Source organism: Meleagris gallopavo, chromosome 3, assembly GCF_905368555.1.
Source record: "Meleagris gallopavo chromosome 3, MGAL_WU_HG_1.1, whole genome shotgun sequence".
Taxonomy (NCBI): domain Eukaryota; kingdom Metazoa; phylum Chordata; class Aves; order Galliformes; family Phasianidae; genus Meleagris; species Meleagris gallopavo.
This window is the reverse complement of record NC_139406.1, coordinates 66,340,123-66,367,746: the sequence shown is the minus strand read 5'-3', so window position 1 is coordinate 66,367,746 and position 27,624 is coordinate 66,340,123. Positions and strand designations below refer to the sequence as shown.

At 40.8% G+C, this 27,624-nt stretch overlaps 1 protein-coding gene across 1 annotated transcript; it reads right to left on the bottom strand.

Moving 5' to 3' along the window:
- Positions 1 to 27,612, bottom strand: ZBTB10 (zinc finger and BTB domain containing 10). The gene is made up of 5 exons (XM_010709079.4): positions 26,398 to 27,612; positions 19,136 to 20,033; positions 7,159 to 7,332; positions 4,891 to 5,066; positions 1 to 2,730 (listed from the first exon to the last, which is right to left on the bottom strand). The coding sequence occupies exons 1-5, from the start codon at positions 27,310 to 27,312 to the stop codon at positions 2,425 to 2,427; spliced, it is 2,469 nt and encodes an 822-aa protein (XP_010707381.2). The 5' UTR covers positions 27,313 to 27,612; the 3' UTR covers positions 1 to 2,424.
- Between the last annotated feature and the right edge of the window lie 12 nt (positions 27,613 to 27,624).

Genomic DNA, 27,624 nt, shown 5'->3' with positions numbered 1-27,624 from the left:
TTCTGTAGTGTACCAAGTGTATATTTCAATTTACTGTATGCAGTCTAACAACAAATTTGGTCATAATTTACCAGATATACATAAATGATTTAAGTAGTAAAAGAAGATTCAGTTCCAAGAGAATAAGTTCATACCTCGAGGGAAAAATAAACAAACAAAAAAAATCAACAGAAAAAGGAAGATACATTAAGAATGTAGAGCCAGGTCCAGTTTCTAAGCATTAAGTGAGCAGTATTCTAATAAAGCAGATTTAGGTGAATTTCAGATATATATATATATATTTATATATATAGACAGATCTACCAATTGTAAACTATGGTTTTAAAGGGGATAAATGGGATGGAAAAATCTTTATGCTATACTTACATATTCACAAAGCAGAACATTACTTTAACGTTTAAAATACTTTTTCATTCATATCATCTTTGCCCAACTAATTTCTACTTTGGACCCCACCAGAATTACACATTACTTGTTTCAGTATAGAACAATGAGAATAAAGATGTATTCTTCAGTGTAAAAAAAGAAAAAGAAAAGGCACCCACCCACCCCGCCCCGAGAAAACTAATCATCTGTCAGGTTTACAATAACGTGGAAACTACCAATGAAACAAATTGATGATAAAAAAAAGGTATTTTAATTCCCATATAACTGTAGTTCAAACTCAGCTTCAATCAGCAAAAACAATGTCTTCACATCATGTTACTGTTCTACTGATGGAAAGGACAACAGTAAAGCTCGTCTCTTTAAATACATACCAACTTGGATCAGATGGAGCACCATTAAGATTCTGTCCATCAAAGCATAGTTCAAGGTTATCACACAACTAGCATAATTTAGTTACCTGATATAAAATAGGAAAAATATACTCCTTTTAAAATTAAACAAAGCTGAAGAATATGGTGACCCTCAATTGGTTTTTATACAGTACTGTCACACTGGCCTAGCTATGTGTTATGATAAATGCTCTGCATATTTACTTGCTGTGACATAACAGCACATCAGATGGATTGTTCTGATGATTGCCTGAACTCGTTTGTCTTCGGCTAGACAACACACAAGAGTTTAAGATAAAGATGTAATGCCCTCCCCTCCCTACGAAAGAGGCCTGAAAATCATTGGTACAATATTACAAGCTTAAGAAAAAAAATCCACATCGCTACAAAAATTCAAGTTTAAATGCCTTATAGAAAATTTGAAATAAAGAGCATAGGGAGCAGATCATCCTGAAAAGTACACAACTCAAAGAGCGTTGTTTTGCTTTGGACTTTGTTTTGTTTTCCTTTTTTAAAAAAAGAAAATCCAGCAAATTAAATCGAGTTAAATGTAACTGGTTTATATTAAATGCTAGCAATATCCCATTAAATACAAAAGAATAAAAAATAGTTTGTGTTCATTTTAAATGACGAACAATGGGCACAAGAGCCTAGTGTCCAATTTATATCACATCAACTAGCCAAAAAGCGGACAAGAAATTATATATCAAAAAGTTGTTTAATATGACACTTTCTCCATTCCTTGGACTTTTATTTTGTAGGACTGAGGTATACAGCAGGGAAGTAAAAAATGTGAAGAGGGGGAGCCTTAGAGGGGGAAAGAAGCTTTATTACAGACATTTTTGAATATGACTGTCTCTTTTGACTAAGTGGCAGAAGAGCAGCCCATGCTCTGATCAGTCCATTACTTTGATAACCGGTCATTCCTCCTGCAAGATTACTCTGGAACTGTTAAGTCAATAGCAACTTTCTTGAAAATTCCAAACTGTGAAGAAATAGACTAAATTAATGCCATTATTAACTTCTCCAGTGCTTATCACCTGTACCACCTGCTGGCTTAAAGCCAAAACTTTTAAAACCAAATTTCAATAAATTCTTGGCATTATCCATGATGCATATTTAAGTAATTGGCTTTCACCTATCAGCATATGGGAGAGGTAAAGTTTGTATGGCAAAGACATGCTTGTGGAAGCAAGCCCACTAGCCCAAATTAGCATTACTGGTTCACTAGAAGTATGAGTGGATTTGGGGATGCTGTCTTTGTACTTCCATACCAAGTTGCAATCTTCATTCATGTTAACAGATACATGAATGTATAATGTAAGTACAGTTACTATATCTGAATAGGACCCAAGTAGCTATATCCTATAAATAATAAAAAATACATTTTTCTTTTGATAACTGACTGTAGATGTGAGGACTCTGTATAATTCAACCAAACGGTTGTATGCTGTACAGTCCTGTGCAAATATCATAAAAAAATTAATAATCCTTTTATTTTTTTTGCTATAAGGCTTTGACCCTACATTTTTCACAGCAACTTAACTACCATCCAGCCTGTACCATATTTCACAAGCCTTCAGTCCAAAATTCAAATAGTCAATCCATATAGTGTCCATCTGCAGCACCCTGAAGTCATATGCTCTCGTCAGTCATCTAAAGGCATACAAACTTCGCCAGATTCATCCCATCGAGACTGGTCATTCTGTTCTTCTACGTCATCACCAAGCTCTTCATCACCTTCTCCCACTTCATTTTCTTCATATTCTTCATCCCTAGGGAAATCTGTGTCCTGCACCTGGTCTGCTCCCTCTTGCCCTCCAGGCTGAGATTTATCTGCACAGTCTACACAAACTCCATAGCGTCGAGATCCGTGTCTTATTCCAACACTGGCTGCTAGCATGAAGATCTTCTTACATACCATGCATTTATACTTTTTATCCTTTTTATGCACCTATGGAGAAGAAAAATTAACAGCTGAAAATACATGCATCATACTAGAATACTACTAACAATAATTACTAATAAAAAAAAAAGTATCAATTCAATATTTTTCAGAGAAAGAGTACTACAAGAGATCCATTTCCACTTGAGCTATTCTCACAACCAACCACCACCTTACTGTTCAGCAGATAGCTAAACAGCTGTCCATTTGACAAGCAGTTATTGGCCACTCACTGTTCAGACAAAGCCACTGAATGGCACCGAAGACAACATAAGTTTATGTTGCACACAGTACCATAATAGACATGCTGTCCATTTAGAAAATTACCTTTACAATATAAAGCTCCAGAACCACCACAAACAAGAGTTTAAGTTCTGTGGGAAATGGAAGAGCATTCCACCTCCCCACTCCCACTAGCCAGTCAAGCAAAGCCAAGTTTAATATCTTTTCATTCCATTTCCAGCTTCTTCCTTAGGGTGAGCCTGCACGCAAAGTTGAACTACTGTGGACTAACTTGAGGAAAATAAATCTTAATACGTAGTCAATTAAGCAAGTGTTGCAAAGTTGTGCTTTTAAGAACAGGAAAGAATGAATTTCAGGCTATGTAACTAAGAGAAGAAAAACACAAAATTAGGCCAAAATACAAATAAGTACTTTAGTCCTTCCTTATCTCTACAGGATGTATTTTTCTCTAGCACCTAGACTTATTACCATACTGTTTTACACAAAATAAAATTCTTTAGATGTTCCCTGTGTGGGGTGGGGGAGGAATTGGTGTTCTGAATCCACTGTGCACTGCAGATTAAACAGAGAACTGAACTAACTCTACAACAATTTTCACTTTGTTTGACTTCATCTTTCCTGGAGGAAACATCTTTATCTCCAAGACCTGGTCAGATACTGTAGGACAGAAAACTGAAGTGCCACTCTACTGGACCTGTTACAAGACCTACAGGGTATTGTTGCTACCTCCTGGAGTAAAGCACCTCCATGGTGTCACCACCAAGGCAATAGTGACCTTACTTCTACTTAGTCACAGAACTGCTCCATGCCATCATCACCTTCATCACCTGTACATGCTACAGGAAAAGGTTCTTCAGACTTGGTAGCACCATAGCCCCTGATGTCCTCCCTTCACGCACTTATGTCTTCAAGTAAAAACAGGGGAGCAGGATGAGAGGGAGCAGTTTCATGGTGGAAACATGTTTATTTAAGGTGAGAGAATTCGAGTGGAATGTAAGGAACACCAGATCTAAGATTTACTTTGCAACTATTAACATAAGCTGCCTACCTGTGGAACAGTTCAAGAAATCTGAAAACTACTATGTATCAGTATCATAGAATGGCCTGGGTTGAAAAGGACCACAAAGATCATCTAGTTTCAACCCCCTGCTATGTGCAGGGTCACCAACCACCAGACCAGGCTGCCCAGAGCCACATCCAACCTGGCCTTGAATGCCTCCAGGGATGGGGCATCCACAACCTCCTTGGGCAACCTGGTCCAGGGCGTCACCATTCTCCGTGTGAAAAACTTTCTCCTAATATCTAATCTAAACCTCCCCTGTCTCAGTTTAAAACCATTCCCCCTTGTCCTAACACTGTCCACCCATGTAAAGTCGTATCCTCTCCTGTTCTTCAATACCTTCTAGAATTACATTCTTATAAGACTCTAGTCATCATTTTAAAAAAGGATTCTTAAATGATTTTATATATTATATTATAACAGGTTAGAAAGGAAAGTTGGGAAGCCTTGCAGCTCTTTACTGCATTCATTGCTAAAAGCAAGCAGCATTTTCTACTTATTTGGGAATAAGAAGCCAATTGCAAGGAGGCTACAGAGATCTAGAGGAACACCTTCACGATGAAGCAGGTTTAAAACATGTTGTAAAATAAGAATTGTTCTTATATTTTACTTTGTACTTTTAAGATGACAGCTTGGAGAAATACCATCATCTTCTCAACAACGATATGAAACTACCTTGAAATATTCTCAGTGTTTTTTGATACTGCATGTTCCCAGAAATAAAAAGAGACAGTTATTAAATAGATATATATCTCCATCCAATTTATTTACACTATGATGAATGTAAATGAAGACTCCACTTACACACATGCACTGCACACACACACACACACACACACACACACACACACACTGATACTACCTACCAAGGAATGTCTCTTGACGTGCTCTCTTCGAGTAAACAGCTTCCCACAGATGTCACAACTGAAAGACCTCACGCCTGTGTGAATGAGCAAGTGTCTCTTTAGTGTTCTTCTGTATTTGGCTACGTAATTACAGTGTGGACACTTCAGCTTGTTCATGATTAAAGCAGAGGAATCGCCTACAAGAAAACAAGCCATCAGTAGGAAAGATGATGAAACAAAAGATTTTTTTCAGTCTGTTCTGCCTGGTGAACAAAAATAAGCAAATGCCAAAACAATAATGCACCCACATGAGTTTTCATCAGCCACATCAGGACAATGTCTGCCTGCAGAAAACTACAGCATGTGGGTCCAGCATGCGTGATCTTGCTAGAAAAAACACTGATTTGTAAACAAGGAACATTAAGTACAGATCAATTATTTGGAAATAATAATTATTTCATGAGTCAGAGGAAGTGACCAGTTAGCAGTATTCCACATTACAGAAGTCAACTATAATCAAAACCACTTTGCTCTGGATTCTGTGGCATTCAGACAGTTAAAACCTTCTCCCAATATTTTTCTCTTAGAACCATGTGCAAGAACCACCCACCTGAAGATACAAATCACTATCAAAATTTTAAAAACACTATCAAAATTTTAAAAAGGTGTAACCAAGTAGAAATGAATGCTGACATTGACAAAAGGAGGACAGCACAAGACAATGTGATTCTGAAACAGCTGAAAAGGTGATCAGTTCTGCTCTTAGCTATTCTGCCCTCCAAATCTAATTTAGTTTAAGCATAGAAGAAAAAACGAAAGCAGAAAAGACTTCTGGAAGTAGCAATATCCCAGATCTTTCTTATGAAGAGAGTTATTTATATTGCTTGGACTAGGGACAACACAGCTTGCTCAAGGGTGATCTGCAAAACCAAGGTTTACTGCAGCTGCTTTTTGCTACATGAATCAGAAGAGCTTAGGATTCTGTGACAGTTGTGAAGAAGACCACACAGGAATAAAGACTTTGAGAAAAAGATATAGACTGGACTTACTGTGAGACAAGAATTTATGAACATGATTGTAACCATATACAAAGGGAGCATCCAAAAAGCTCTAAGGCCTCATGACTACGTATGAGAGTTTCTAAAGTTCACGCTGGCAGGAAGAAAGCAAAACCAGCCAGTTACATGCATGCCTCTGTGTAAGATGCACACACAGTCAAAAAGCATCAAAAACTCATAATGACATCCAAGTTAAATTTTGCTAGCATTCAAAAACGTGCCTTGGTATGTCTGAGTACTCATACAAGTTGCACGTCACCATGTCATGTGATGGGTTACATGGAAAAAAACAGTTTTTGAGCTGTAGGGCTTTTAACTGCAGTCTTATATACATCAGCAGGGGTCTGGACAGACGGGCATCAGGGTTGTAGGATAGGAACAGCAGGCAGATCTCAAAAGGCCTCTGTTTTAATCTCTTGCTCACTAGTGAATTTCACCTTCTGATGCCTCTATTTATTCCCTTGTAAAACTGAAATTCCTTGAAGTAAACCATAAACCACATACACAAGTAATATCTCAGTGTTACAGAGAAGAAGCAGGCATCACTACTGTCTGCTCTTGTAAGTTCTTAAGCTCTTCCTCTTCTTACTATGGTACACTTAAAGGATCTAGCAATAACTGTCTTAGATGTGGCGTTTTTGGGATACATTCCAAATGTATTCAGACAAAGTAATTACAGATAATTGTTCACATGAATAGGTTAAAGCACAGAAGCTGTATAATCTACTCTTTCACAACACCAATCTGACTGAAGAGCGCTTTAGTTACAGCTGCACTGAGTTCAAAGCATTTACTGTGATTAAATTTTTATTTATATATATGGAAGAATACTGAGATGCACTTTTTTTAAAAACAGATAAAAAGTTGATTAAGCATTCAAAGTCTATTTATCTGCTGTTAGCTTACTAACGAAGGTTAAAAAAAAACCAACAGAACAAACCAACGTCCTCAGTGGTCTGATTGTTGTCAGGTATCGTACCTCTATATGTAGATACAAGAGTTAAGTCATATTCTGTTTTCACCCTTCCATATATTTGAGTTCATTTCAGTCTCTCCAGAGAAGCAGTTTTATTGACATTAACCAAAAAGGTAAAAGGAAAAGAGGGAAGAATACGTAAACATGTAATCTAATAAATCTCTATGGAAGTTAATCAAGTATTACCAGCAGTGGCACACAGGTTAAAGAACTCGTAGCAGAAGCAAAAGAAAGCTCTGCATCAGATATACTTGCCATTTTCCCAAGCATCTTTTGGCCAAGATTCTGGCAGCAAACCATACTTGAAGTCACTTGAAGTACCCGGCAGCAGTCCATACTTGAAGTCACTTGAAGTACCCGGCAGTAGTCCATACTTGAAGTCACTTGATGTCCCCGGCAGCAGTCCATACTTGAAGTCACTTGATGTCCCTATTACAGACACAATACTACTTCAGCTTTCCTGCTTATCATCAGTCAGTTTGTATCTCAAACTATTTATCTTTCTTGAACTATGACAAAAAAAGTTTAAAACATTAAAACTCTTTCCATAGTCTTTCATACTGAGATGAATAAAGCTGCATTCCTGATTTAAACAAAATTAGGTCTTTGAATTACTCTCCATGGCATCATTTTTTCTCCCCATCTTGAGAAACATTCAAAGCGTCTTTCATACCACAAGAACATTTATGGTAAGGATATTTTATTCACTCACTATTATCATGACAGCACTAAGAAGTTTTCCAGTGGTTTCTCTTCAGAGCTGCTATGTTCAGTGACTTCATCTGGTCTACCACAAACAGAGTACTGGTTGGTACAAATGTACACATTTTCCATCAGAAGTGTGATTTTCTTTATTGCTTTAAACTATTTCAGTGGCATATAAAGTGTTTTACATACCTTTATTTATATAAAGTATCCCTACAGCTACATCTAAATCCTTTTTTGAATAATCATCCCCATTACTCTATGACCACATCAATTCAAGAGATCATAATTATTAGAAATAAACCAGCTTGAAATACTAATTTGGGTATTTACATTTGGTCTTTAGACAAGCTCTTCATGAAGTTTGTATGGTTTTTGTAGCTTTTTCCCCCTTAAAAAAACAGAATTAGTCAGAAACAAACAATAGCTTAAAAAGAAAAAGATATTTACTTCATTTTTACTTGTTTTAATTCTACACTTTTGTAATAAGTAATATCTGCATGAGTGAATACAGATTACATACAACACAGAACTATAAATAGTTCACCAAAAATCGCAGTAGGCATTTGACAATTGTGTTTGGAGGTCAAAGACTCTTCTGGCAAGAGAGCAAATCAATCTTACCCCGATCCCCAAGACAGGAGTTTGCTGGAAAACATGAACTCATAAATCCATTACTTTCACAGGCACAGAGTTGTTAAATAAACAAACTGCAATGGAAACTGGCACATTTCCTTTTATTTGTCCCGATGGTGCTGAGATTCCCACCACACTGGATTCCCAAACGTCACTGCTGTCAAAAACTTTGAGAGGGACTTCTCACAGCAAGTACATCTATTTTTTCTTCTCAAGCCTGAGACGGTCGGTTTTAATAGTCCACAGACTTCTTCACTTGTCCCTATACTGCTCGTTCCAAGGATTTTTCCAGGAAAGGAAATTCTCTCAGAGGGTAAACTACATTTTCATACAGCTAGTGGTAAAAGCAGCACACTGAAACACTCCTAACTCCCGGTTTTACTGGAAAAGAAGTACAGATTATATATCTTCACAGTATTAGGCACAGACATTAGTCATATTTAAGGCTCAAGCGGTATTACAGTTGGCAGCAGCAACTGCAGCTGCAACACAAGAAGACAACAGTTCAAAAGGAATTAAATGAACAAATAGGAAATCTAGAATTTTACCAGATCTTTCACACAATGGCAAACGATAAGCAAAGCAACTGCCAAACTACAGGGTCAGCATAAAGCTATTCCATCTATCTGAGCTTTTCACAAGCTGAGCTAGATTGGACAAAGTAAGAGAAACATCAGTATTTTAATTAATCCACCTAAATATTTTGGTATAAAAAGAAACTAGGGGAGCTACGGGGGAAGAAAGACGCAATCCCCCTCCACTTGATAGTGAGAGCATGAGAACAACAGTTTAATAAAACCCTTTTAAACTACAGACTCTAGTCGTTCTTATGTCCAAAAGAGGCAAGAACTCCTTATGCTAATTTGAAGCTATATACTCCTGCAATGCCAGCTCAACAGCTCAAGCAATAGAACAGATACCCTATGGACATGCCAACTAAACATTCCTTTGAGGTGAGCAGTAAACCTTCCTTCAGCAATGTGCAAGAAATGAAGCAGCACTGTTGTACATCTCTAGGCAACAGCAAAGAAACCTCAGGGCCCAAAAGCCTCCAAATTAAAGCAGGCTTTGGGAGCTAACAGAGAAAAACAAAACTGCAGTTTAAAACATTAGACTTTTTATTTATAAGCTGTCTCTCTCTCTGCCCCAATAGAAATGTCCTGTCTCTTGTTGAACAACAGAAGATCTACAGTTGAAGTACTTTAATCACTTTCCTCTCCCTTTTAAAAGGATTATCTGTAAAATCAACAGATTAAGGGCTGGACTGCTCACAGGTGTAGTGCATACACTGTGTATTGGCATATTACCTTACTTCCTTCAAAATAAGCATACACAAAAGACTGCCAATAAGTAAAGATCGACCAAACCAATCACATTTATAACACTGATGCTTGGAGAGTTCTTCTGGAACTAAGAGGACACACACTGAATGTCATAAGGATCACTTATGCTCACAGATGATATTGAAGTTTGAACAAACTTAAGAGCTCAAATCCCTGGGTAGGCCTAGATCTTAGTCTAAGACTCAGCAGAGAGCCAAAGAGACTTAAGAGCTATAGTCTAGTGCAGATAAAAAGCTACTAAATCTGTCTGCCTCCAATGCAAAAAGACCTACTGCAACATGAAAGAACACTGGTATAGATACCACAAGAGATAAGAGGTTGCTGCAGACATTTCAGTCTCTGCAGAATAAACGACTAAGTAAATCCTAATTACACCTAATACATACTCCTTCTCAAAATAATTGTTGACTTAGAAAGCCTACTTTCTAGATAGAACATATACCCATTGTGTTCAAAACAACTTTGAATGTCCAATGGCTCATCCACACAGGAAAGACAGAGAGTGTGAATAGGAAGTGCAATGCCTAACCTCTAGTAGCTTCCCCAAGATGGACACAGACAAGCTCCATACTGTTGCTAAGCTAGGCATAGGATGGTAGAGGACCCAACGGCTCAGATCAGTCTCTCCCATTGCCCCCCCAGGCTACAGATCCTCTCAAACCTGCCTGCAGCTGTAGTCACTGTCTAACTCGTTCCTGTCAAGGTAACATAACCCAACTGATTTTGACAGGATACTGAGGGCAACAGCATAAAACAGCTGTGCTGGTAGATCAGACAGAGAGGGACGAGGACACAAGAGAACACAGACAGTAGGGAGAAAAACAAAAAAGGCAAGTAATTAGAAGCAATGATCTTCATACCAGTTCATCTGTCTACAACCTTATCTTAACCTAAGCATACCTTTCAACAGCACTGTTCATTTCTAAAACAGGTATAAGCTAATAATTCAGATGTCAAATAGCCTCCAACATCCAGCCATACTCAGACTACGCATGGAGAAGAGGTTTCTACCAGCAATGCTATGCTTAAAAGAGAAACAAAATCAAAAGAACAAGCCACAAACCAAAATGATATGAATAAAGCAACACAAACTGATTAACTATCAGCATTAAAACTCTCAAGATGTCAGTCTGAGAAGAGATTAGGACAGTTCCAAATACAATTAAGCGGTTGCATAGGTTTTTACACAACAGAAAAACTTACAAAAGACTTTTGTGCTCTAAAACGTGCTCCTTCTCAGACAAAAGGATAAACTAGATTCAGAAACTGAATTGCAGTTTTAAAAGGCAAGAGGCGAGGGAGTATCATCAGAAAGAAAACATGTGAGCAGAAACATCCTTAGCTTGACAGTTTTGCTTTTTCTGCATCCAAAAATCTGCTGAACTTCTGGGAAGGAAAGGAGACATTGGGTGGGAGAAGATTATGTAGATCAATGAGAAGATCAATGATAGAAGCCTTTGAACAGGTCATTACAGAAACGGATACGGAGGTAGAGTGCATGGAAGGACACAAAACTTCACAGGAGATATAGCTGTCTGTAATAAATAACTTCTGTTTTCTCTACGCCTACAAGCACTCAAAACAGTGCCAAAAGAGGAAAAGGAATATGGCTTTTCCCTGCAACTTTTCTGACACTGACTGCTTATTCAGACCAATTCAAAAAAGACAGAAAGTAGATCAGATAAGCGATTAGGCCAGAGCTTTCAAGGATTGTAAGGAGAGCACTGGTAATCTACTGATACAATCTGGCTTGCTATTAGAGCTGGATTTGTTGCTTATGTTAAGTAACATGTGACAGAAAAAAAAACAGCACTGCCAAGAGCTACATACTGGCAAGGTGAAGAGAAGAAAATACATTGTACTGTTCATTCCCAGAGTATTACTCACTTTAACCTTGCTTCTGAAAAGAGGTCAAAGCAGATTACTTCTGAACTGCCTCTTGCAACAGAACCCTCTGCCAAACTGAAGATATTTTGCCAATCCAATCTACTAACACTCCAAATACCACTCCCAATTGCTTGTCATTTTTTGCTATTTCTCATTCATGAAAACTGGTTTACTGCTTCAACTACAGAAGCAGAACCACTAAATAACTCTGCCAGATAACCACCAATTGCTGTCAAACAATAATCTATTTATTGTATGTTCCCTCCAAAAGTCTGTCATTCACTGTCACTGCTTATAAAGCTAGCTTACTGATCTCTCCATAAAGGCTACAAAATTGAAACATGAGCTACTAAGGGCTGTCCTGATCCACATCATTTATTAGTGGACGAACTACTGATCTCAGGGAACAGACTCAAGGAAGAACTTAGATCAGAAGGAATCTCTGAAGGTCACTTAGTTCAACCCAGCTCAAAGCAAGGCTAACTTCAAAGCTGGATTATATCTGGCTTTGAACCTTGCCAAGTGTTAAATGTCTACGAAGATGGAGATTCTGTAAACCCTCTAAGAAATCTGCTCCAACAAAACTGCTTTCACAGTCCAGTCTGCGTGCAGGTAGAATTCCCCTCGCTGCAACAGATGCTTTTCAGAGGTGCACAGAGGAAGGCAGGTATCTGGATTCATATTCTATAAAATCCACTTAAGACGGTGACAGACCGCAGGTATATGCCCCTCCAGCTTCCCTATGCTAAATAAATTTTGTATCCCAGCCTATCCTCAACATTTCTCCAGCTCCCTGATTTCCTTAAGTACCCACCCACTGGACTCCCTCCTGCTTAATGATACCTTTCTCTTCCTGGGCTGCCCTGAACTGGGCACAGTATTTAAATGTGGTCTTGCAAGCCCTGAATTCAGGGAAATTATCCCTTCTCACAGCCTACTGGCTATGTTCTAGCTAATTCTGCCAGTATAAGGTTAGCCTTCACCATTGCTATGATGCATGCTGACTCACATTCAACCTGCTGCCCCTGAGGGCCCTTAGTTCCTCAGTTACTACACAGCCAGCCAGTGCTCAGCTGTATGATGCAGAGTTGTAGAAGAAAAGGCATTCAGTAAAAAAGGAAAGTTATCAATAAAAAAGGAAGTTACGCCCACTTCAGCCCTAATATAAGGGTTCTTCACATAGTAAAGCTGTTCTTTCTGCACTGGTAGGACATTGCTATTGCTCCCTATTAATCAGCTATATGTTGTTTTTAGGCCCTTCAAGGAAGAACTAAATTAAATCAAGACAAATATACAAAGAAATCATGCTTCTCCATTAGTATTTATTCTTACATAAAGACACAAGCACAGATACCATTGCTACCTAGATTGTTTTAGTCAGAACAACTTTTTATGCTAAACAGTTTTAAGAAAACATTCAAGAATGCTTCAATTTATGTTAGCTTCTCTACTAGTAGGCAGTCTCAGAAGTAGCAGCATCCTTGAGCAAAATGATTATCTCAGGATCATCCATTCCAGACAGACTTTGCCAAAGCCTGACAAGGACTGCCAAAGCACTGTGTCTTTTTGTGCAGCTTTGAAGAAAAGCAATGTACAAGACTAAGATGTAGATCTGTAAAAAATAGATTTGTACAAAACGAACAAGGAGCACAGATGAAAATCTTCCCAAACAAATAATATAAGCTCGCTATACAGTAGTATCCTACTCAGAGTAGGAAGTTTCTATGATACAAACACACTTCTGATTGTATATATTTACTGATTCCTGCCAGAAACTGGTACAAGAAAGAAATGCTGCCCATCTCAGTTTCTTCCACCCCATGAAATTACACTGTGACCTGTACAATACAACTTCAGGATTCTCACAATGCACAGAAGATGAATGGTTGTACAGCAAGAACTCAACAGGAGAAGCTGAAAACACAGCTGATAGGAAACATTCCCTGGTCAAACTTAACGTCAGTTGAAATGTATAGCCCATTATACTATACCTACAAATGCTGAGGTTGACCAACCCTTTCTCTCAAAGAAAACAAACAAAAGCAAAAGAACAATCAATCAAACCTTAAGGCCTGCCAACTCCAAGAAACTGAACAGCAATTATTCAGTTATACTTCTATAAACTCTTATGAGACAAAGTCACTCTAGTGTAAAAGCACTCACAGGCAGTTACTGTAGTTTAGTTGAATTGAACAGGTCTGTCAATGCAGAAAATCTGGAAGTTAAACAAGGAACTTATTGCCGTTTTTGTGTCAGTGAAGACAAAGTAATTATTAAATGTTCTTCACCAGTCTTCTAGCTTCAATCTAGGAGAAGACATGCATGCGAAGACAAATGTAGGAAATCAGGGAGCTGTGGCAAAAGACTATCTACTTTCTAGAATAACCATTATCAGGAAGAAAGTGTTTCTTTTTTTTTGTTTATATATTAAGTAATCTGTATTCTAAACACACTCCATTACAGTCAGCAGCAATCCAAGAGGATCTGAAACTTCTGGATCAAAATCACTTTCACTGCTCAACATGTTATAAAATTAATCAGATTTGACTTACTGAGCTATGTTTTTGAGGCACAGAAAGGGACACAGCTGAAAGAATAGCACAGCTAACTTCTGCAGCCAGCACTGCATATCCCAAATGAATCTGAAAGACATGCAGCCTCTGCTTTTCTTTATGCAGTTGCTGCCACTATCCTTACCATTTCTTAAATAGCCGAGGTAACGGAAAGATTAAGTCAGCACTTCAGACTGATGGTTTCTTTAATTCAAAATATTGCCTGTGTTTTGATTGCATTCCTTAAAATCATAAGATCAGTTGTTCATTCCATCAGAATGTGGGAATCTACCTGTATTCAGGATCATCCCTAAGAAAGGCAAATTTACTGGGCTGGCTAGATTCCTGGTTATTGGACTCTCTCTAGATGTCTTTCAAAATCCATGGGGCCTTTATTTCCTTATTACATAGGAAATGGAGCAAATAGAGAGGTTAAACATTCATTAAACAATTTTAATCTTTCAATCAGGGTATAGTACCAGGAAAGATGATTGAGGGGAAAAAAAGCTTCCTTTCCTAATGCTGTATTTGTTTTCTTTATATGCCAGACAATCCAGGCAAGCTCATCAGTCTTGATTTCTTCAAGTACAAAGTTACTTAACTCTACTGTAAAATGTTTATCAAGTTACGACTTGAGGGAGCAACATACGTCAAAAACTGTGACTAGCACTACACTTTTTTATAAGCAGTTTTAGACACTACTTGTAACGTTATGAAAAGTAGTTGCTTTTACAGCCAACTGGATTCAAATCCTTCCTACAAATTTATCCAGAAAAACTTTATTCCACAAAAGACTGTTTTCATCCTGTCCTTATTTTGTTACCCTTCTCGGACGCCCTCCAAACTAACATATCACATTACGTAGGCTGAAAATCATGCAAACAAATGGTCTGGTGTTAGCTTCACAAAACCAACTGAGTACACCATTAAAACGTCCCTAAGAATCAACATGGTCAGCTCTGGAAAGCATAAGGAAAAATTCACAGTCTTGTTATGAAGTCTACGAACAGAACGCATATTCCGAAACACAAACTCAAATGAAAAAAACAATTCAGTAATGGTGTAAATGTGTAAAATCTACAAATAGACACTAAAAGTATCATTAATTAGAATCACTGAGCTTTCATGTACTGGAAATTGACTAAAAGATACCGACTGATCGCACTGTTATTTCCCGCATGGTAAATGGTTAATTGCAGGATGCACTCTGGTTGTAAACAGTAAAGGCATTTTTAACAGATTATCAACTGGAAGGGAAACAACAAGATAGACTGTACTATTCAGTGAGAAGGAACTGAGCTATTTTATTTCACATAGTTAAATCTGGGGAGCATTTGAAAGCATCAGCAGAAGTAGATAAACAAAGCAAAAACACCATATCCAATTTCAAACTCATCTCAGCTTTACTAAGTTTTTTGAAGCCCAATGTGCTCCTTACAGGAAAGGTGTTAAATATAAAACCACTGGTAATGCAGAGTGAGAGGAAGGAGAACTGAAGTACCCTCATAGCTATCTGCGGGAAAACTCACATTCACATTTGTTTTACTGGGATAAGAGGCAAAAGCATTATTCAGAAAACTTTTACTATGATTTATCTTCCTAGTAGTGCCCAATCAGAAACTCCACTTAGTACAGAATTTATTTAAACAGCTTTGGGCTGGTTTTGTTTTGTTTTTTTCCTTCTCCCTCTCTATGCATTGGTTTCCATTTTAAGTTTTCATTATGAGAGCAGCAGTCCTTAAATTGGCTTCCCTTCCACCATGCCATCTACGGTACTTTCCCCCCCCCCCCCCCTCACAGAAAAGCCAAACAACCTAAAACCATCATCAAGGACACAGCAACTCACTTTGCATGTAATCAGACATCCAATAACCACAGCTGGTGTTAGGTATCCCCATCAGCACACCACAAAGTGTAAAAGTAGAAGCTCATTCTTTCTCTTTCAGCAACCAAAAGGACAGCAAACGTATTACTTAGCTTGCATTGCAAGAATTCACTATTCATTCTTTTTCTTCTAAACGCATTGTCTTATGTCTGTTCCAGAAAATATTTTCTCATGAGTTTTTAACTGCCTATTCATTTTGGTAGTTTTTCCATCTTCACAAAAAAACTTAATCCACAACTGAAAAGTTATCATGTAACCTGCAAGTTACTCTACAACCCATACAACCCATTCTTGTCATTCTTCCAATTCCCCACTCTTCTCTCTCCTCTCTCTTGCACTTTTTCTTGGGCGTGGAGGGAAGAACTACAGAGTGTTTTGTAGAACAAACGCACATGTCATCTATGGAACCTAACTTAACTTATCCAGCATGAAGTAGAGGAGAAAACACCAGCTACTGAAGCATAACTAAGACTGAAAGTAAGCAATATCATGCTCTACCTCCATCATCTCTCACATAATTTTTTTTAAAGTAAAGGTTTTAGTATAAAGATATTAACGAGGCTTCCAAAGTAGTTCTAGTACTGACAGAAGTATGTAATTATTTACTTAGGACCGCTCATGTTGCAGTCAAAGTACCAAGGAGATCATCAGTTGACAATACTCTGTTTTTTTAGTATACTTAGAAAATAAATTAATTCTCTACAATCATAAAGCTTTCCATGATTTTGGACTGACGCTGCAGCATAAATTCAATACATTTAATTCAGTTATTTTCATCAACACGTAGCATGGAATATATTTTATGACTTAATTCTGCAGTACAATGAATGACTGGAAACCTCAGTTATTTCTGTCCAGAAAACTGAGTAAGTTCACTACTTGTTCAGTCATCACTGAACTGCCCCACCATCTGTTGCTTCGACAACAAAGCTTCACTGCACCTATTCCAAGCCTGCAGAATGCAAACAAGCATTTACTTCTGTTGCTGAGCACACCATTTGTTAGCTGGATACTTACACTGTAATGTTTCAAACAGGAAAAAAACCATAACTGTCTAACCCAAATAAATCAGAAGTAAAAACCACGCACTAAATTGCGTCAGGAACTTGATATTTGTGCAATTTCTGGCAACTCAGATCCCCATTGCTGCTCCAGATTTTCTACTGCTCTTCTTAAAGCTGCTGCAACTAAATGCATGCTAGCAAGTAGTGCCATGCAGCACAAGTAGATCTGTTAATGTGGCTGCTAAAGACCCAACACTCCTACCATACACATTCAGAGCCGTTTTACTTCAGGCTAGATCTAACACTACTGCTGTGGACCCAAGGCCTGTTAGTGGTTGGCACCTAACAAGCACATTTCTAAAACACAGCTTCCATTTTCCTTCCACACAGAAGAAACTCTCCGCAGGCCAAGAATGCTTCAAAACATTAATCAAAGTACACTAAGAGAAGATCAGGAAATCCACTTTACAAGAGTACACTCTCAAGCTAAACTGAAAAGCTAGTGTGCACCTACCCACTGAGTTCGGAGACAAGTAGCCCCACTCAAGCATTTATAGAGTGAGTGTCAGTTCCTCAGCACAGCTGATTTCCCACATCTTGTTGTGTCACACTACTTGCTAACAGCACGTCCATCTCCTGTGTTGTCTGCTCCTGCTCTCAACCAAATATAGGTGCCTGTAGCTTCAGTCTGCAGTACTCTACTGTCACATGTTGTTGTGGTGCTCATGTATATGCGATATACAAATGCACAGCAGTACAGTGCAGCACAGAGATACCTCGTGCCCACTGCTGGACTGCTATTCACGTATTGCCTCCTCACACCTCAGCAGCTGCCAGCAACAGAGATAGACTTCTCACACTGTGGGCAAAGGCATCTTGGGGCCCCAGTACAATTGGCTTGGTCACGGCAATCCTGAAAGGATTTCTTTCAGTCTTGTTTTTCGAGGATACTGGGGATATAAGAACAAACTAAGGTCACCTCTCCTTCCACCAGAATGAAGACAGGTTTCCTAGGCATTCCTGAAAACTCAAGTCGCTTTCAAATCTCCTTTTTTCATCACTGGAATACAAAAATATCCACAGAAATATTCTGTACCCAAAGGTCTGAGTGTTGGTGTTTTTGTTAGACAGTTGAGTTTGGTGGGTTTTTGTTTTTTGTTTTCTTAAGCTAGTTAATTTATGTGTGGGTTGTTCCCCACACCCCAAATTCTCCATTTGAACCTGAGAAGCAAGGGTCATTCACAGGCCTCTGAGATATTTGAAAAAGACATGCATTTTAAAATGCCCCAGAAACATTAGTTTAAAGAACTTTGTTCTAGCTACATCTCTCATCCATGCTCTATTCAAGAGTCAACTCTGAAACTAAAAACATCCTGAAGTCATACTTCCAAGGTTGATAATCCACCTAGAAATGATACAGGCAAACAATAGTATTTCAAATACATGTTTCAGCTACTCATGCAATATAATAGTAATTAAAAACTGCATTACCCCAAATTCTATGTGACAGTATTTACCTAGAACACATTTAACCTTATTCTAGCATTCATTAACCAATGATCCTTGAGGAAAAAAGAAAACAAAAAACCAAGCCCACGAAAAGTCAGATCCCAAGATTTGTATAAAGGACAGTTCAACAAAAAGATCTTCTCTCTACTACGTGTCACTGTGGTATCTCTTCCCCATTTGCTTCGCAAATCTATCTGCCTTAAGAGTTAATAGGCAGCATTACTCCATCTTGTAGCTTTTCAGATATCCACAGAATTAGCAGTATTGGAACACTGATTTCTGCTTCGTTGACACTAAAGGAGATGACCACAAAAATTTCTGCTAACAAAAGGAAGGAAATTAATAAGGCCACCTCCATGCAATCAGCATCAGCTATCACTTCTTGATTTTGTGCCTGATTTTAGCAAGAGATTAAAATGCAGATATGAGGATTTTAGCTTCTACTAGCTGATAAGGACCTGCAACCAAACATCAGTTGTAAAGAACATGTTATGTACCGCATGGGATGGGTTAAACAGTTCTTTTCTCTAATTGAAGATGCACTGCTGCAGCACAAGAGGGAGAACCAGATTGTTGAAAAATGCTAAATACATGCTGATTTTACTAAAACACCCTACCCACCACCATACCTGTAAAAAAAGTTACATTGCCACGTACTTGATTCAGAAATTTAATTTTCAAATTATATGATTGATATTAAGCAATATTTACCTGCTTCTTCTTTAATGAATGACAGATCTTCTTCTGGATATGGGACTGATGGTTGCAACACTGAGCAATCTTCTGAGTTCTCTTCAGTATTAGGCGGTATATTATAAATAAATCTTTTTGCAGTTTGGTTTTTCCTTCTTGCTTTTCCAGGTTCTTGAACTGATTGTCCCTGTGAGCCCATGTCATTCCACACGAAAACTTTTCCCTCACCTTGAGACTCATTTTCAGCCATTTCAGGTGAGCTGTCCTGGACCCAACTGCAGTCATTCATTTGGTAGCTTTCAATTTGGGCCTCATCAATCGAATAACCATCGTTCTCAGTTTTTATGCTACTCGCCAAGTTGGTAAGGTTTCGTGTTGCCCAGAAGCTGGCAACTTTCTGATCCCTTGGAGACATACCATCCCTACTCACAGACCTCCTGTTATAATCCACTACAACGGTCTCCGGAGCTTCTGATTTTATACTTATGTTTAAGGCATCTTTAATGAAATTGCGGCAAGACTGGACAACCTCCGTCATCTGAAGGTAGCTGGCCACTGACATCACTTCAATGGCGTTTTGGCTCGTAAGCACGAGGTTACCAGAATACAAGAAGTCCAAAATGACAGAAAAACCTTGAACAGCAACAACATCTAAATAGGTAACAGTGGTTTGGTTACGGCTTTCTTTGTTTGTAAAGCAATACAGAGTCTTAAAGAAGCGGCTGCCTGCAACCAGGATGTTCTTGTGAGCTCTGAAGACCCTCCCACTCACCACAATATTGACATCACAAAGAATGCCTTTCTTCCTCTGCTCATTTAGTTCTTGCAGGAGCTGATAGCAGTAAGAGTTCTCATTTGGCCTGCTGTTAAAATCACAGTATCCTTCATTATTCAGTTCTGACGGTAACTCCGACTCCTGGAATTAGAAAGAGAAACAATTAGCTTTTCACAAATGTTCTCTTTAGTCCTGCAACACTACTAAAAGGATAAGAAACTAAAGATAGTGTTATTCCAATTTTTCTTAATTAGAATCTTGGTTATAAACGCAGGCTGGAATGCATGTTTGAAAGAACATTCCCATCATCTAAGAATCACATTCTCAGACTGCATCCTCCTCCCATATTTGGAACAAAACCACAAGAAAATTGCCATAAGGACAAAGGAAATAAAATTTGGGCCAAAAGTAAAGTAAGATTTAGCCAAGAATGAAGTACTTGACTTTGTTAACCCACACTACTAAAGATAAGCAGTCTCTTTCGTAAGATTTATCTGGATAGCTCTCACATATGCAGTTCATTCTTCCTTGGAAAACTCCACTTGAAGTTAATAGAGAACCTTGATCCAGACTCAACATTAGCTCATGCTGAGAGATGAATGCATAAAGATGATCAGTTTATCTCCCAACCTGTGTCTAACTGTTCTACACGTTCTAAAGAAACTATAGTACTAGAGTACTTATAACAGCAGGTATATTTCTACAGTTCTACAAATAAGGTGTTTTTTTTTTTTTTTTTAATTTTCCACTGTACAGGCTTTAAACTGAATACTGGTAATACAAGTGAACAGAATGCTGCAGGTGCCCAAAAGTTAGGCTTTCATTACACTACTTAGCCAAGACTTCCTTGAATCAAACTACACTGAAACTTCCCAGCAACACCATCTTTAATTGGTTATCATACTGACAACACGTACTTATATGCCTCTCCATGACCTTTTCAAGAAGTGATCTTAAACATGGCTTCAGACATTTCCAAGCAGTAGAATCAGACAATCCAACACCAAGAAATGAATTCCTAAATAATTAGTTCAGGCAGAAGCTGGTGAGTAACGAGAGGTTTGAAGCAGATTTTACAGTACTTTGTAACTGTTGTTTAGACAGTGATGATTCAGATCTGCTACAAGAGAAGCAGCTAGAAGAAAGCAGAAAACAACAACAAAAAAAAGCTCATACTTACATTAATTGATAGGTGCCATCAAGAGCACTGATGATGACAACACCTTTTTTTTCCCCCCACCAGATCTCTAAGACTCTTCCTTCCTAGCGATAAAGAATAGTTTGGAACTGGCTGGTTCCATTATAATTTTGGATAAGAATAGACTGCATTTTGCAAAATTCTTTCCTCTAACTTTCAAAAATGACTCACAGACCTGAGAGTTAGGGGGCATTAAAAACTGCACTACCTCAATATTACAGGTCAGCTTCAGTTAGTGGGTTTTCAAGAGCTCATGATGTAAACTGGGGCTAGAAAGTATCCTGAAAATGAGTACTACTCTTAATTTGGAATTATAGCAGAATTGGCTAAATAAAGAAGCCATTTTCCACCATACAGGAATTAGTGCCTTAAATCAGCACTTGCTTCAAGTTATAATGCCAGCGTGGATCACTAGAATGACAGCTGAGGTCATAGAATCATGAGGTCAAACTACATACTTCAGAAGAGATTATTTCTATCTCTAAGCAGCAAGCAATGTCCAACATGATCAGAAGAGAAACTTTCCAGAATCTCCTGCAGAGAAAATTCAGTTTGCTGCCACGTTCAAGACACTTCGAAACCTCTACCCCTTTTGGAAAAAAAAAAAAACCTTCAGTGGAAAAAAAGAAAAAAAGAAAGAAGTAGCAAGACAAGAATTAGGCTTTTATGTGAAAATGAGACACAGATCTTTGTCCAGACTCAGCTTACATTTTTCTGCGTGCTCTCTGACAAAGGCAAGCACTCCCTCTGATCAGAGCACTGAAACAGGAAGCACGTCCCAGATGCAACAGCTCAGCCTGCCACCAAGTTCTGAGCATTTCAGAGCCAAGCAAACTTTCTCTTAGTCCACAGTACAGTTTCAAAACTCTGACTACACTCACTTTGGGTCAGAATAAAAACAGAAGTGATGGTATTTAAAGTGTCGTCACTCTGGTCACAGCCAAACGTTAGTGATGTGTCTTACACACTGTCAGGCACATGCCACAATAGCTGACGGGACTTCATTTCCTGAGACCAGGCAACATTCAAAATTACTCTGCAGAAGGCCTTTTCTTTTTATGTTTGACTACACGGAAGTAAGGGATAAGTATCAGCAGTTAACAGAGAGCATACAGATCTTTTTTCCCACCTAACTGTAGTACTGAACACAAGAGGTTAACTGCTGTTGGAAGCCAACAACTCTAATGCTGCACCGTGAGCTAAACGAAAGCCCTGACATCGGAACAGTTAACAAGTCTGTGTAAACCAAGTGTGACAGAGTTAGCATTTACTATAGGAAAAATGAAAAAAATGTAATATCCCTTGGAGACTTTTAAACATCTCCCCTCTCTACAGAGAAAGTATAATACAATTCACTGGGAGGTAAAGTTAAGAAAATAATTACAGGAAAAAAAAAAACAAAAAAATTTGTTTTCAAATTTCTATTACCCACGTTATGCTCCTAGCAATCATCATAAGGGAACTGTTTTTCTGATGAGAACCACAAACTACTATTTCCTTACATGCCAATTATATTTTCAGAATACAAACAAAAATATTCCCCTAGCTTAAGTTACCTCACCGCCAAACAGCTTTGTCCTTGACAACTGATAAGAAGCCCAGAATAGAATGGAAGACTTTCATTCTTGTTTGTGGAATTTCCAGAATCAGCCTGAAAAGCTTCCTTCTGTAGGTGAGATTAAGCAGTGATCTAACAGAACACGAACTGAGCTCCGTTTCAGTTAACTGGTCTCCAAATGGACCCAAAGACAAAATGACTCCTCTGTATGTGCAACTCGGTAATGAAAGCCACCTAAAAGCTAACTGTAGCAGAAAGATGATCTGAAGCACTACTAGAAACTTGCTTCCTTTCTCACCGTGCCACCAGCACACTCTCCTCCTAAGAGTGAAAGCAGGAGGGAGATGAAGGAAAGCACTCTGACCACAGATTCCAACCCTGGCTGTATGCATATTTAAAGCAGTAAAGCCACATTTTTGCAATCCCTTCCCTACTGCCACACCTTGCTCTACAGCGACTTTTCTATGCCCCCAAATTAATTCTCCTCCTGAAAAATAGATTTCTTACGCACGTGTGGCTGCAGAGGGAAATCCTTTCAGAAAACAGCCCCATCAGCTGCACGCAGGATGCTCCACCGCTGCTTCACAAACCTCAGCATCCCTCAGGAAACTCAGCACTTGGGCATTGCTACACTAAGTGCCCAACACCCAACCGACTCTGGGAAGGGCACTGCATAAACCCACTGTAAGTGACCGTCCTTACTCTGAAGGCCTGACTGCCTCCTCAGCCAGAGTAATTCGAGAAGTTAACTTAGAACACTACAATGCAACTTTACATTTGAAGCACGACTTCTATTCATCACTGCACACACAAAGCAAACAATTACAGTTCAAATGGAAAAAGTAACACATCAAAGGCCTTCCTCCTTTTGGAGAGCTTCTGCTCTAAACCAACACGCCTGCTAGGCTGGAGAAAGCTTTTCTGGCACTAATGCCAAAGCTCAGCTTCAAATTATGTCCACATAAAAAAATGTTTTAAGAAGCAGCTTTGAGGATAGGAACCACAAACAGATGATAAATCTGCAACTCACAGATCTAAATTCATCACAGAACTAAAATGTTTGGCAGTGACTTCCGAGTGAGTCTCAATTCTTTTCAATTAGAAGAGAAATATTTCCTCGACAAACCTATTTAATAAAAAAACAAAAGTAGTTTCAGACTGCATTACATCTCTCCTTAAGTTTTACCGTGGCAACACAAACTAATTTAACTAAAACAGAAAAGAATTGAGATTTTTGTCTTAGAAAGCAGCACCAACCGACAGCTCTGTACCCTTGAATTGCAGCAGCTGTAACCACTTGTGTGTTTTGGCATTCCGAATTAAAAGTACCCCAAAAATAAACTGAAATCACCACTCACTTCTTCATGAGCGTAATATCCAAAAGACCTATAGAAGTTTCCACTGCTTTACTGTCTTAACACCTACCATTTCCTTTTTGCACTTGAAGGTGGCACTATGCCATATGTTTATTAGCAGCTGCTAAACATGCCCTGCAGTTGAAAGTTGTCAAGTCAGGAATACATATGCATTGTCTCTAAGGCAAAGAGCGAAAGACCTCTCCCAAATTTCATTAAATTTAAAAGGCTTCGCTGCCTCATTATGTATGTTGGAAATACGGTCAGGGTACAAATTACCTACTTTTGTTCCAAGTATCTGGTATCAAGGCATTAAGATAAAAATAGGGCTATTGTTTTGGCATTAGCTAAACATATGGATTGAGAGAGGAGGAGTGCTATTACAAACGTGAAAGGGGATAATAACGACACAATAAATGCAAAGAAAACACTGATTCCTAACCATATTTACAGTAGAGCAAGTGTAACCCACAAGATGCACCACAGAAAACCTACTGCGTGTCTTGAAAAACTGAACTCCTCTCCTTCTAAGAACTTTCTAACTCAAGTGCACAGAGATGCATCCAGCCCTGTTTCTACTCAAAACTACCATTCTTACAGCTACCTTACAGAAACTTACTTGGTCCAAGCCTTACCATTAATATAGTGCAAAAGAGCCAGTAACACTTACTGTTTCATTCATTATTACAATCATTTTTTCCCCATAGATTGTTAGTGATATCAAGGCAGAGCCTCATTTTATAAAGATTCTCACGACAAGGAAAGGTTAACACTCCAATGCAGGTAATACTTGCACTAACTTTTAGGTTACCCCCCTTCTCCTCCACACCAATTAGTCTTATGATAAAGCATGGAGAGGAGGACAGAAGGAAAGAGTATTACGTTTAGTAAGAAAAAACAGCGTGCGGTATGTTTTATTTACACATAGCTAAGGGCAGTAAAAGAAACTTTCACATGTGACACGAAGTAACAATATCTGCTGGGAGGGAGGCTGCACAGTGACAGGACATACCTCTGTGGGGCAATCACCCACAGCAGGATGGCAAGGAACATACCACACAAACACAAAACAAAAAGAACGTTATCAAAATAAAGATAAACTAAATTGCAAATGAGAGATTCAAAATAGAAACTGAAGGTATTTAAGGCAAGTCAGGCCAAAATACTGCAGAGTAAATAGCGAACCTCAGATTGCAGGAAACTGATAGTGACCTACCGCCATGAAGCGTGCACAACAGCCGCCTCACAAAGCCAGAGAAAGCACTCACCCAATAGGGAGCATTACTCATCTTAGAGGTGATCGTCGCCTTTATAAATCCTAAACAGCGTCTTGCATAACTGCTATTACTCCACAAATCAGAAGGTCTGCTTTGCAATCCTGCAGGAGTTTCCCACAAAACTTGCATTCCTTTACAACTAGCTCTAAGAACATCACACTCACCTAAGGTATCTGCCATCCTAATGCCCTACCCAGAGATTACAACAGCAGCTCTTGTCCAAGGTACCCTGAGCTTCTTAAGGTGCTCAAGCAACACACTAAATGCAAGCACTGAGCCACGAGCTGTACTCTGAGTACGTCTGCACAGCCACGGTAGGGGCTTTAAGGAGAGCTCAGTTCTAAAGTGGGAGACCACAGTGACTGGGGGGACTGAGTGCAGCCAACAGCACCAGGATGAACCTAACCCACGGCACAGCACGCCGCACGCTGGTCAGCCCATCTGAGTGGGCTTCAGCAGTGCAGGCATCCTTGGTGATTCAACGAGACCTCTCCTTAAAATATTTGTGGATGAAAAGCATCGAGTTCACCCCGACTTAACCACGAGAGCAGCCAAGAACTCCAGTAATTCTAAATTCAGCAGGGAACAACAAAGAGTTCGGCCAATCCAAAAGCGTTAGAGATGCTGGCGTATTAACGCGGCTTTCAGGAAACCACATGTTTATCTCAAACAAACACCGAGCAATTACACATTTCTGGCTAAGTAACTCTATCTAAAGCAACCCGTTCGGTTAAGATTGAAACGGTGAATCCCGGCCCGCAGCAACCCGAGCGGAGCACGGAGATCCGTGCGACAGGACGGCAGAACAACGGCGATTTCACGGCGGTGAGCGCCGGTTTCACAGGCCGGACACTGCCCTCCCTCCGCCAGTACCGCAGGAGGAAGTTGTAACTCGCGTTTGTAAATCAGTGCAAGAACACTGCCGTGCATACGCAACTGCCGTCGCGTTAGATAAAGGCAGCCGGGGATGCGGGTCCGCCGAGCTGCGGACAACGCACGGAGCCGTGCGAGGGAACTCACGCACGTGGGCAAAGGGAAGGGGGAAGCGCAAAACAACACAAAAGCCACCGGGAAAAAAAACTGCGAGAAGGGGAAGGGAAGGCTGGCCGCCGCCTACCTGCTCGGCGCTGCCCGGCTCGTTGAGGCGATGCTCGGCGGAGAGGTGGTGCCGCAGCAGCAGGGCCCGCTTGTAGTTGCGGGTGCCTTTGCAGAGCTCGTCGTGGCCGCCGGGCACGGGGCCGCCCGCCAGGATCAGCTCGGGCGGGGCGGCGGCGGCGGCCGCGGCGGTGCACCAGGCGCAGGACATGAGGCCGGTCTCCTGGCAGTAGTAGAGCCATGGGAACTCCTTCAGCCAGGAGCCCTGGAAGGAGACGTGCAGCTTCTGCAGCAGCGACTTGGGCCTGGCCAGCGGGAAGTGCCGGACGCTCTCCCCCTCCCCCGCGCCCACGCTGCTGCCCTCCGCCTCGTCCCCGCCGTCGCCCCCGGACCGCCTGCTGCTGCTGCAGCTGCCGCCCTCCGCGCCGCTGCCGTCGCCGAGGCTGCCCCCTTCGCCGTCCTCCTCGTCGTCGCTGCTGTCGCTGAGCGAGCCGCCGTCCTGCGCCAGCTCCTTGCCCTCCAGCAGGCCCTCTGGCTCCAGGCTCTCCGCGCCCTCCAGCTCCATCTCCTCGTCCGCCCCTCGCCCGTCGTAGCGCTTCCGCGGCCAGGCCGCCGCCTCGCAGCCATTGTTGGCGCCCGGCGGCGCTCCGCCGCCGCGGAAGGCCAGCGTCCGCCGGTTCCTCTCGGCGGGGGGCGACGCGGCGTCCGGCGGCGGCGGCAGCAGCAGCAGCTCCTTCTCGTCGCCGGCCGCCTCCAGCTCCTCGGCCTCCAGCCCCTCCAGCTCCGCTTCCTCGTCCGCCCCGCGCCCGTTCAGCGCCTCGGGGTCCCGCCGCTCCCAGGCCTCGGCCCCTCCACCTCCCGCCGCCGCCGCGGCCGCCGCCGCCGCCAAGCCGCCGCCGCGGAACGCCAGCGTCCGCCGGTTCATCTCCGCGAACATGGCGGGCGCGCGCGCCCCCCGCCGCCTCGCGCCCCTCGCCGCTCCCCGCCCGGCCGACGGCTGCGCCCGCGGGAAGGAGGCGCCGCGGCCGCCCGAGGAGAAGGGCGGGGGGGCGGCGGCCAAGAGAACGCGCGTCCGGGCCCCCCCCCCACCCGGCTCCGGCCTAGATCGCCGCCGCGGGCTGCCCACAATGGATCCGGCTGGGCTCGGCGCCGCTTCCGTCCCGACAGGCCCCGGATCGGGTCGAATGGCAAATGAACAACGGGCGGCTCCCACAATGCACCGGGACGGCCGCCGCAGGGGAGGGGGAGC

Coding starts and splice junctions, on each gene's coding strand:
- ZBTB10 (XM_010709079.4), bottom strand. CDS start 27,312: ATGTTCGCGGAGATGAACCGGCGGACGCTGGCGTTCCGCGGCGGCGGC. Junction 7,333..19,135: donor ATTCATTAAAGAAGAAGCAG/GTAAATATTGCT, acceptor TGTCTGTAATAG/GGACATCAAGTGACTTCAAG. Junction 5,067..7,158: donor AAAAGATGCTTGGGAAAATG/GCAAGTATATCT, acceptor GTTTTCTTGTAG/GCGATTCCTCTGCTTTAATC.